The sequence below is a fragment of the Hipposideros armiger genome, unplaced genomic scaffold, assembly GCF_001890085.2.
Source record: "Hipposideros armiger isolate ML-2016 unplaced genomic scaffold, ASM189008v1 scaffold_92, whole genome shotgun sequence".
NCBI lineage: Eukaryota > Metazoa > Chordata > Mammalia > Chiroptera > Hipposideridae > Hipposideros > Hipposideros armiger.
Window position 1 is genome coordinate 2,967,796 of NW_017731442.1, and position 12,746 is coordinate 2,980,541.

Consider the following 12,746-nt stretch of genomic DNA (forward strand, 5'->3'; position numbering starts at 1 on the left):
ATTAAAATATTACCTTGTACTTAATATAGAAAGCAAATACAGAAAGCTACATTTGTAATTTATTGTGTCCCATCATAAGATTAATAAGAGTACCAGGCAAACTCATTCTGTGTTCTGGCTGGAAAAGGACTCCCTTACCGGTTTGATGTCTCGGTGCAAGAATCCCACAGAATGGATGCTCTCAATAGACTCCAGAATCTGTCTACCCAACCTAAGAGTAGTACTAATGGTGAATGTGCCCCGGGACTGGCTACGACGTAGATCCGCCAGGTTCCGACCCTATGGAAATCAAATAAACGCTTTTAATGTGGTACTAAAACTATGTTGTAAGAAAAGATGGGGGATTATTAATTTACCATTAAAATGTTTTGACTGAAATAGCAAGAATTTAACCCAAATCATGATTCTCTTAAGATAATGCATTAACATTTCAGACAAACTTAAGAATAACCATTTTATGAACATATTATGTCATGTTTCCTTTTGTTTCTGATGTTATAACAAAAATTAATTTTGATTATTTTAAAAGGTATAAAATATATATATACCCAGAGCAATCATTACTGCCTAACACACAAACTACAAACTACTTAACTTTTCTGTGTTACAGTTTCCTTATAAAATGGGGCCAATAATACCAACCTCACATGTGATATGTGAAGATTAAACAAGATCCATGTAAAGTGTTTAGAATATTGTCTGGCATGCAATGCGTACTCAATAAATGCTAATTATTTTTATTATGAACAAAAATGGTATGAAACAAACTATTACTTATAGCAGTAGATAAGTAATAAATGTATCTAGCCTGAGTATTTACATTCATGATTGCATTTAATCCTCATAGCACCCTAAACAGAAGTTGTTATTCCTGTTTTAGAGATGAGGAAATTAAGGCTCAGAGAGTTTAAATAATGCTAACCTGTTAAGGTAAAGCTGTTTTTCTTTCTTCTTTTTTTTTAAAAGATTTTATTGGGGAAGGGGAACATGTTAGGGAATCAGGAAAGGGGAACAGACAAGCTGCTGTCCTTTTGTTCTTCAGTCTAGTTGAGGATGTCGCTTCACTGGCCCATGTTGGTATTACCATTGCACTCTTCCCGGGTGAGGCAGATTGGTCGCCAGTCACAGGATGGCCACTAATGGTGCCTCTTGGCAGCTCACGCTGGCTGCCGGCCACTCAAGATAGCTTTACAGCAGCCCACTGCAGCCTCACTGCAGCCTTCGCCATCACCGGCAACTCACGGCAGCCCAGCTCCAGGTCAAGCTGTTGTTCACCATCTTAGCTGTAGAGGGTGCAGTGTCACTGGCCCTCATGTGGGATCCAAACCAGGGCCCTGCTGCTCAGAGCTGGCGTCCCAAGCCAGCTCTTAAACAACGTGCCACTCAGCCGGCCCTAAAGCTGTTTTTCAAATCTATGTCTGTCTGACTCCAAAGTGTTTATTTTCTACCTCACAGTGCTGTTCCACTCAGAAGGTTCCTTACTGCCTAGGTAACATACCAGTAATCTGATGAAAAGTGCAGGGTTACAATGCTGCAGTTCTACCTCCCAAAGAACGGAAATTGGCTCCTATATCTCAAGGAATTTAAATATCCAATCTATCTACTTCATTTTGTAGTGTATGTTTGGGATTAATACCACTAATAACATCACCTCAACTAAAGACAGTTGACTGACTTTTGAAAAAGTTATAAATTCTTAAATTACGTAAGTACCATTTAAAACAAAATATTAAATAGCACTCAAGAAATCAAAGAATTGAAAAATTATAGGAAAATCAGGAGCATTTCATACTTTGGATCTTCTTTTAAAATGCAGTTTCCCTACAGCATAAATTGGTAGTTATCTTTATTGCTTTTTTTTAATGTTAGGGGAATCTGTTTTCTATATTCTTAGCAAATGTAAAATAAGCGCTAATCTAGAGCAATGTCCTTTATAGTCCCATAAAGAGTACCTAACAAATTTTATTAGCATGCTAATAATTTTTTTTTCAAAAATCAATACTTTGATTGTCAAAATATAATACTGCAACTTTACTTGCAAACAATTTCCACCATCATAAGAGCTTTTTGAGAGGAAATCAGTTAAACTGAATTTATAATACTAGTAATAACTTTAAAATTTTAAGTCTTTTAAAATGTAAATCTAAGGTATCAATGAACAAAATCTGAGAATATAAATACAAGGCTCGCGAGAATACGGGGAAAGAGCTATTAACATGGTAAATGCATGCAGGTTTGAAACACCAAATTATACTTCAGAATAAATACTACAAATGGTGACTTTTATAGAGAAAAACTGAAAATAATCTATATGTCCATTAATAAATGAACAAGTCAATAAATCATGGGACAGTCACCTTACTGATTGATATGGAGCCACTAAAAAAAGACAACTGTATATATTAATTTGAAATGAAATATTATTAAGAAAAAGCTAATTCATTTTTCCTTAAGTAATTCTATAAATTTAACATGATCCCAATAAAATGTAAATGATTTTAGTTATTAAAGATTTGAAACATACTTAAAAGGAGAGAAAATAATATAATGAACACTCATATACCTACCTATCACCCAGAATTAACAATGATCAATTCATGGCCAATCTTGTTTCACTGGTTATCCACTCTTCCTCCCACCCCCACACTCAACACATACCCTCTCCTCTCCCACACACGTGTTGGATTATTTTCATGTAAATCCCAATCATATCATTTCATCTACATATATTAAAAAGTGCATAAGAGCAAAGAGATGAAAATACAAAATAAAAAAGGTTATTAGTAATTCTATTATCAAAAATTCGAAATGGAAGTATAAATATGAACCATAATATATTTTCTTTAAAAAAATGCATATCTTGAATCCATCCATTCACTTTAAAAGAATTTAAAACAATGACCAACCCAATTGTAACACACATGCATAGTATCTAGATTGTGGTCTCTAAATACCATTTCCTATTAATAGTAATCAGAGCTTAATGGAGAAATGTCTGATTTCAGCTCTGGAGCATGAAATATATGAACCAGGTATACAATGTTGTACCAGAAAGTAAGGATGCTAGCAAAGACTACTGCAGTCTAGTCCTGTCAAAATGAATCAGGATCCAACTTGAAGCAAGTCCTGCTAGCCAAAGATGGGATAATTTGAACATCAAAAAGAAAAACAAGTGCAATGACTAAAAGACATAAAATATATTATATCTATGAACTCATAACTATATTTTTTAAAAAGAGAAAGCTAACTAGTCCCCCTTAGGGAACCAAGTTATTATTCTGAAAACTAGTAAATAAAAGAATCAAGTATTGGTCCTGTCATTCCTGTATGAATTGTACCTCAGGATAACCTAATAGTTGGTGGAGTGCTTTTTAAAGAATTACAGCTAATAAAGGAAGAAGACATGATGAAATTAGAACAGTACATTTGTAGCCCCACTGAAGTAATGGATCTAGGAATAATTACTAATGGGTTGATAAAACCTAAGAAAAAACCCACTGGAAACTTTAAAATGAATCAATCAGGCTGAGAGCCCCTGAACCTCACTGATCTTAACATTCCTAAAAGAGAGACAATCAGAAACTACCTACTGATGTGATGCAATATGAAGCACAAAACTCACCTCTAAAGTATTCCAACCAAATAAAACAAAACTGGATCTGATCTAATCACCAGTTTATAGAAAATAGAGGGGATGGAAGAACATGTTAAATATCATAGTGAGATAATCAGTAAAATCCAGAATATGGGAACTTCTGCATGACAAATGTCTACGTTTTTTTCAATGACAATAAAAACAACAAAAAGAAGACTGTACGGAAAAGAAAAAAAAAAAAGAGGAAACCTATACAGTAAAAGAGGCTTAAGAGATATATCCACCAAATGCAATGTGTGAACCCTCTCTGGAACCAGATTCAAATAAAACAAATATTAAAAAAAAAAAAAAAAGAAGAGGGAGATACAATCAAGGTAATCTGAAGACTGACTTTGTAATTGATGCTATTATTTAGGAATTATTGTGTAGTGTGATTAAGATTGAAAAAAGGAACCCTTAACTCTTAGAAATATATATTGATATATATTTACAGATAAAATATGCCTTGGATTTGCTTTGAAATAATCTGGGGAGGGAGAGAAGGAGAACATACTTGGAACAAGATTGGCCATATATTGATAATTTTTTTTTAAGATTTTTATTGGGAAATTGGGGGGCGGGTAACAGCGTTGGGGAATCGGGGAAGGGGAACAGACAGGTAGACAAATTGCTGTTTTTGTTCTTCAGTCTAGTTGTGGAGGACATCGCTTCACTGGCCCATGTTGGTATAATCATTGCGCTCTTCCCGGGTGAGGCAATCGTTCGCCGGTCGTTGGTCGGCTGCTCACAGCGGCTCCCGGTAGCTCACACCGGCTACCAGCCGCTCACGTAGCTCACGGCAGCCCACTGCAGCCCTGCTGCAGCCTATGCCATCGCTGGCGACTCACAGCAGCCCAGCTCCAGGTCGAGCTGTTGTTCATCATCTTAGCTGTAGAGGGCCAGTGTCACTGGCCCTCAATGTGGGATCCGAAACGCAGCCCTGCTGCTCAGAGCTGGTGCTCCCAAGTGAGCTCTTAACCAGTCGAGCCACTCGGCCGGCCCTATATTGATAATTATTGATGGCAGGTGATGAGTACATGAGTGTTCATTATACTCTTCTCTCTACTTTTGTATATGTCTAATTTTTTCCACAATAATAAAAGTTTTGAAAAATATGGCAATTCTGATGTTAGGCAATCTAGATCTACATCTGTACTGGTTACAGGATTCAAACTATTTTTGCCCTTCCCTAGGTGATATGCGTATCACAAAACATCGCCCTTTGGCTCTACTAAGGATGCTCACGTAAAGCCTCAATGGTGACAGGATATTAAATGAAACCTGGACAAGGTCTTGCCAATAAAAAGGAGAAAAGAAATATGTAAAACTGCTTGAGCCCTATAAGTTTTTAAGACCCAATATAATAATAGCTAGAATTTTTACAACAGAGATAGGATTTATTCCTTAAAAATTTTAAGCAGATATATAATTGAATTGCCAGGAAGAAAAGAGTCAAGTTAACTTAAGAATAATGAGTTTAGGGCCGGCCGAGTGGCCCATTGGCCAGAGGGCCCCGGTTCGGATCCCACATATGAGAGCCAGTGACGCTGCCTTCTACAGCTAAGATGCTGAACAACAGCTCAACCTGGAGCTGGGTTGCCGTGAGTCACCGGCGACAGCGTAGGCTGCAGCCCGTGCTGCAGTGGGTTGTCGTAGGCTACCGTGTGTAGCCAGCAGCCAGTGTGAGCGGCCCTCAAGCCACCATGAGCGGCTATCCAGAAGCCGTTGACTGATCTGCCTCGCCTGAGAAGAGCACAACGATGGTGCCAACTTGGGCCAGTGAAGCAACATCTCCACAACTAGACTGAAGAACAATAAGACAGCAACTTGTCTGTTCCCCTTCCCCTAATTCCCCAATAAAAATCTTTAAAAAAGTGCCGGCCGAGTGGCGCGTTGGTTAAGAACTGGCTTAGGATGCCAGAGGGCCCCAGTTCGGATCCCACATATGAAGGCCAGTGACAATGCCCTCTACAGCTAAGATGCTGAACAACAGCTCAACCTGGAGCTGGACTGCCGTGGGTCGCTGGCGATGGCATAGGCTGCAGTCCCCTGCTGCAGTGGGCTGCCATAAGCTACTGTGTGTAGCCAGCAGCCAGTGTGAGCGGCCAGCAGCCACCGTGAGCAGCCGTCCAGAAGCCGGCAACTGATCTGCCTCACCCGGGAAGAGCGCAATGATGGTGCCAACTTGGGCCAGTGAAGCGACATCCTCCACAACTAGACTGAAGAACAAAACAACAGCAACTTGTCTGTTCCCCTTCCCCCGATTCCCCAATAAAATCTTTAAAAAAAAAGATTAATAAGTTTAGGGTTTTTAGAAGAAATTAGGAATGTCAGTGAGAAGCTGGGCCTGAGTATGAAAATTTTATCAAAATATACAGGGGAAACCTAGTAGTTATCTTTAACATGTCAAGAGAGTAAGTAGCCTCTAGTAGTTATACGAACTTTAGCCTTGTCCCAAATCAAGTCAACCATACCTGTAGGGGCAGGGATAGTTAGTGGTGGGTTAATTTTCTTACGACAGGAAGAAAACAGCATTCAAGTTAAATGGAAAGTTATTGGACAAGTCCACAGGAGCTTGCCAAATGCCACAAAAGCCATCATTATCTGATATACACCAGTCTCCTTAGTTTTCCCAGACAAAGAGCCTTTCCATTTCCAGAAAGTGAGATTTAGGTTAAGTACAAAAATAAAAACAAGTATGTGCTGAGACTGAGAGAGTGTGCAGACTAAAAAAGCTCCTGTCCATATTCTCCAGTGAGTAGTAACCTAACAAAACTGAAGAGTTTTCTCTAATTGTGCTAAGAATACTGGCCTCAGGTTTTCACCAAGCACTAACACCCATCAAATTAGTCAGTCCCAGGAAAACCACAAACCTCTTGAACTTCAGCCTTTTCATCTGCATGAGGATAAAACCTGTCCTATCTTCTCCATGGGGATATGGTGAAAATCAAATAAGACATACATAAATCCAGAAGAAAAGTATAAAATATCATACAAAAAACCCCTCTATTATTATTGCCCAAAGTGAGAAAAAGCAGGGTCCATATGAATAATCTAAAAGGTACAGGAATAGCTGCTTCAAGAGATGAAACCGTACTGGCTCAAGGGATAGTGAATCACATGACTCAAAGACTTTTTAAGAGAGATTAAGATCTTTAAATCTAAATCAAATGCTGAAGGCTAGCTGAGGGTAACAAGAAAAGCCTTCTGATGAGAAGAGGAAGAATTTAGGCCAGGATCTATGTCTCTGAAATCACTGCTTTGTAGTTAAGTTGAAAGAAAATAAAAAAACCAAATGCCCCAAACAGATTTTGCTCAAGATGAAAGAAAACCCTGAGAACTCTAAGTTAGGTAGCAAGGTGAAGCATGGCTTTTACACTTTGAGGGTGACTACAGTTCAGAGTGTGTGTGTGTGTGTGTGTGTGTGTGTGTGTGTGTGTGTGTTCAGGGACAGAGGTAGTGTGAGAATGGGGTGGTTTCCCTCTCCTCTCTGCTGCAGTCATTACTCCAATATTCCCTTTCTGCATTTCTTTCTCTGCTACTGCAACCTAACTCCACTTTCCATCTAAAAGACAAAGAACAGAGCAATGTTAATGGATGAAAAGAGAAAGAGGAATGGCATTTCTTCTCTACCTCAACTAATACTTCAATTTTCAAGCAGTAAAGGTTGGTACTCAAGCTCACAAATGGAAAACCAGAGTTCTTAAGGTGACGAAGGGTAGAAAGGCAAGAGATAGGGACAGGGCAAGACTCACATTATATCCAACAATCCATGCAGGCATTGAAAACTTTGCAATGATGACAATTAGTAAGGATGTGGATCAACTAAAATAGTTGACAACCCTTCTGTCTTTGGAAAAATCTGTATCACGTCTGTTTAAATAAAGTTTCATCTGCATAGTATAAACCATTCTGAGATGATACCAAGACTGTTATCTTTACTCATATCCACTGTAATTAGGTACTTTGATCAAAATTGAAAAATTTGGGCCGGCCGAGTGGCGCATTGGTTAAGAGCTGGCTTGGGACGCCAGAGGGCCCCAGTTCGGATCCCAAATATGAGGGCCAGTAACACTGCCCTCTACAGCTAAGATGCTGAACAACAGCTCAACCTGGAGCTGGGCTGCTGTGAGTCGCCGGCGACGGCGTAGGCTGCAGTGAGGCTGCAGTGGGTTGCCGTGAGCTACCGTGTGTAGCCAGAAGCCAGCGTGAGCAGCCCTCAAGCCGCTGTGAGCAGCTGTCCAGAAGTTGGCGACTGATCTGCCTTGCCCAGGAAGAGCGCAATGATGATGCGAACTTGGGCCAGTGAAGCAACATCCTCCACAACTAAACTGAAGAACAAAAAGACAGCAATTTGTCTGTTCCCCTTTCCTCAATGCCCCAGCGCTGTTCCCATTCCCCAATGCCCCAATAAAAACCTTTAAAAATTTTTTTTGAAAAATTTTAAGATACATTTTCAAGGTAACCTACCTGCAACTGCATGACCACATAGTTGAATCGTTCATTCCTCCCACAGCCAATAAATCTACAAACATGGTCTTTCCCTGGATAAAAGAAAGAAAACAGTGAAAAAGGTTATACCATGGTTTCTCTTATAAAAATTTAGTATTTGTTTTTCTGTATAATATTTTATGATGAGTATAAAGATCCTGTCTTAAGGATCTTTAGGAAATTTGCATTATTCAAATTTTCTATCCATCTTCCCCCAGATCCTACACTGCTCATTGAGTAGGCAAATAAATGTTTATTAAATGACTAAATACACAAAAGAATGAAGGAACAAATGAATGATCATTTATTTAGGAAGAAAAGGATTAAGAGGTCATTTCAGATCAACCGTCCCAGACATCATACATATGAAAGCCAGAAAAGCCATATATAAGAACTATATTAGGGATATAAACCCTGAGTTTTAGATATGGTATGCCATTCACCACTATAAGACTTTGGTGAGTTAATCTTTCTGGGCCTCATTCATCTGAATGAATTAGCTCAGTGGCTTTCATCCCGAGTTCCACATGTAAAATCCAAGGAGGTGCTGCCTATGGTGAGGGAAGAAGTGGAACAGGCAGAAATCTAGGGTCCTGGCCCTGGTTCAACAAAAGCAAATAAAGGTATTAAAAGAGGATCAAGACTAGTGGGTTCCAGAGCCAGAAGAGGGCATGTGACTGGGGCACGGTGAATAAAGGTAGGGAAAACAGAATGAGATGGTCCAGGAGAAGCAGGCAGGCACCTGATCTGAAGGGTCCTGGACTCCATGATAAGGAATCTGAACCACAAGTACAGATCAATGTTTTCTAACCCTGGCTGCTCATTAAAATCATCTGGGAAACTTTTTGGTGACTCCTAAACTCTGTACTGATTCAGAATCTGTGGGGGGAATATACAGGATAGCAGCTTTTCAAAAATTCCCTAAATGATCTAAAAGCACATGGGCCGTGGATGGATATTTGAAAACTACTGTTGGGTAATGAGAAAGATTTTAAAAAAGGAAAAACACACTTAAAAAATTGCATTTTAGAATCTCACCATGGTACCAATAAGGAAGACAGACTACAGAGAGTTCACTCCAGGAAGCAGAAAGGTCACTCTGGGGATAGTTACAATATCCCAAGAAAGGGAATAAGGGAGTGAATCTTAAGTATTACAGTAGAGAGAGACAGAAAAAAGAGGGTAAATCTGAGAGATACTCAAAATGTACTTTTTGACTAGAAATTGGTATAATTAAATGAAAAGTTGTACCAAAATAAGAGAACATCGTAGGTTGTATAAATGTTAAAGGAAATCAGAATGTTGAGTTTGAAGATAACTAATTGAATTCAGTAGACATTGTAATTTCAAGCCTGGTACTGAGATGAAAAGCTGAGCCCCCAAAATACATTGTGGAACCATTAGTTCATGGAAGGTAGGTTCATGGAACTACAAACTTAGATGGAAGATTGCCAAGTTGAAAGAATAAAGAATGAGAAGAAAACAAACTTAAGAACAGAATTCTTAAAAATGCAATATTTAAAGTATGAGCAAAAATAAAAGTGTCCATGAAAGAATAATAGCATGAGAGGTAGGAAGAAATTATGAGAAAGGGGTATCATGGAAACCAAAAGAAGAGCATTTTAAGGTGTAAGTGGCTGATGACAAGTGCTATAGAAGGGCTGAAAAGTGCCGATTAATATAAAAATTAGGAGATCACTAGTGAGTGGAAGGGGCAGGAGCCAGTTTATAATAGGTTAAGCAGTAAGTGGAATATGAGACAATTGAGGGTAATCTTTGAAGAAGCTTGAGGAAGTCACAGACCAAGAGCTAGAAGGGCAAGATTTGGTAGAATGAAGTGAAATATGCATATATCATAACATTCAAAAAAGACTTTGTCCACTGACTGACTTAAGTATAAATACAATCCAGACTTATTTTAGTTAGTAATTCTATATTTTTCTTTTGCATCTGGGTTATCACATTGTTCTCTCATTTTTCATGTTTCATTGAAAAGAATAGGTGAAATGGGAACAATAATTCACAATGAGTACATGTTTATCACTTTACATGTATTTTACATATGTTTGCAAAACTGTGTCATCTAGTAAATTATAGTAAGAATGAAAGGATAAAATTGTGGTCTATTAGCAACTTACTCTTTTCTTCAGCTTCACAGTAACAAAAAAAATCATTTAAATAGTATTTTCCTCTTATTATCCATTCCACCTTCCTATCATGTAACATTTAAACACAGTATCTCTATTACAAAGACATTTCAACCATCTAAAAACAAAAGGCTATATACTAGATTTAACTCCTCTTGGAATGCTCTTTTAAAAATATCTTTATAATAAAATTATACTAAAATACTATTTATCTCTTCATACTAAAACCAGAAAAAAAGATAAGACATCAAATAAACTGTATACCCTTTATTGGGTAACCAAAACTCAAAGTCAGTAGCAAATTTTCTAGAACTCACTGATACATCTTCATTGCTTCAGGTAATAGCTGAATGAGCTCTTAACTCATACTTAATGACATAGTGTACCAGTGCTCTTCTAGTTCAGATATATGCAATTTAATGAAACTACTTAATATAGTTTAATAAATATGTACAAGTTTTTGGAAGCATGGAAAAACTGCAATTTAATTGGAACAGTAACTCTTCACCACCACTTAGAGTAATTGTTAAGATAACTTTTTGTAATAACTAGTACAAACTGAGGTTTTCAAGCATGATTTGGCCTGTGTTTTAGAAAGGTAATGCTATTCACCATTAGATGCTGATTTGTGAAAGAGATGAGAGGCAAAGAGATCAATCAGGAGGTTTAATACAATAGTCCAGGTAAAAGATGAGGAAGGTTCAAATTAAAGGACTGGGAGTGAGAATTTAAAGAGGAAAGATTTCAAATTAAGCTTTAAGAGACAGAATAGACAGTTTGCAGAGAAGAGAGATGGAGAAAGTGAAGGAAGACTTAGCTTAAGCTAAATTGACAAGATAAACTATTAATATATACCAACACAAAAGTTATGGTGTATGAGAGAGGATAATGATCTCTACTCTGGGGATGCTGCACTGATTAGTCTACAGGACATGCAAGTTGTGTAAAAAATGTAGGTGTACAGTTTAACAGAGAGGTCAACTATAGAAAGTTAACAGATTTGTGTATTGTCGATGGACGGAAGAATTGATTGCCCAGAGAAGATGGGTAGTTTGAGAAAACTGGATCAATGCCAGAACACCAGCATGTCGGGGAAAGACAAAGGAACTCATGCAGGAGACTGAGAAGGAAATGTGAAGCTCAAGGACTTTTACACCTCACAACTTCCATATTTCCTGTGAAGAATTAATCAAAGTAATTTCTAAAAATGAGGGGAGCAGGGTGGGTAATGCTTGAAGGGAATGTTAATAATGCAAAAAAACTGCTGTGGAGAAAAGAAGACAGAGAACCAGTTTGTCAAGCATAAAATAACATGAAGTGAGACCAGTAAATTATCATTCAGATAAAAATCCAGAATAAAATTCAGATACCAGAACTATAGCAATCTCTATGGTAAATTAGGCAATCTACTGGGTCATATTTAGTTGGTAAGCAAACAAACAAACAAAAACCACAAACGTTCCTACACGTCTGTGCTGCTAGGTGTGATCCTGACTCTCCATTCACAAAAATAGTTCTTCAACTTCATGTACAATGAGATTGGAGGAGAGGTCCAGAAATATTACAGAAAAAAATTCAAAGTCAATTTTTAAAAAAAGTTTATTGGGGTGACAATGGTTAGTCAAGTTTCATAGGCTTCAAGTGTACAATTCTGTAATACATCATCTACATATCATATTATGTGCTCACCACCCAGAGTCAGTTCTCCTTCCATCACCATATATTTGATCCTGTTTACCCTCATCTACCATCTCCCCAAAGTCCATTTTATAAACTTTTAGTTAATTCCCAGAATGGAAGACATCTAAATGATCTCAATGACACTTTAGAACAGAACTATCTTGTGTGGAAGTGATGTCAAACCCAAGCCAACACTCATTTTATTCCTATCTGATTAACTTCCATAGGTTCTCATAATTGTACATAAAGGCCCCAGAATATGTTAACTTAATTTCAGCATCTTAAGGCTATACTGCGTTTGCTTGTCTAACCCCTTGACTATAACTACTTCAAGGGTAAGGACTGTAGTACCCAGCTCTGCATAGAGTGCATACTAAGTGAACAGATGAATTAAGTTTTTTATAACAGTTTTACTGAAACATTAATATACCAAAATATTCACCCATTTAAAGTGTAAAATTCAATGGTTTTTAGTATATTCACAAAATTGTGCAACCATCACCACAATCATGAGAACATTTTTTTTTTTAATTGGGGAATTGGGAGATGGGAACAGTGCTGGGGAATTGGGGGAAGGGGAACAGACAAGTTCCTGTCGTTTTGTTCTTCAGTATAGTTGTGGAGGACGTTGCTTCACTGGCCCAAGTTGGCACCATCATCGCACTTCCTGGGTGAGGCAGATCAGTCGCCAGCTTCTGGACAGCCGCTCACAGTGGCTTGAGGACCGCTCACACTGGCTGCTGGCTACACATGGTAGCCCATTGCAACCCACTGCAGCAGGGGCTGCAGCCTAC

The 12,746-nt window shown here is 38.1% G+C and overlaps 1 protein-coding gene across 3 annotated transcripts in view; it reads right to left on the reverse strand.

Annotated features, from left to right (window-relative positions):
* The window catches only part of TTBK2 (tau tubulin kinase 2), a 136,459-nt gene that overhangs the window by 67,995 nt on the left and 55,718 nt on the right, over positions 1 to 12,746 (reverse strand). For all 3 annotated transcript variants that reach the window (XM_019645008.1, XM_019645007.1, XM_019645009.1), the window contains 2 exons: positions 8,105 to 8,178; positions 139 to 279 (listed from right to left, as the gene is read on the reverse strand). In XM_019645008.1, the coding sequence (XP_019500553.1) occupies positions 139 to 279; positions 8,105 to 8,178 (215 nt within the window). The remainder of the gene's footprint in view (positions 1 to 138; positions 280 to 8,104; positions 8,179 to 12,746) is intronic.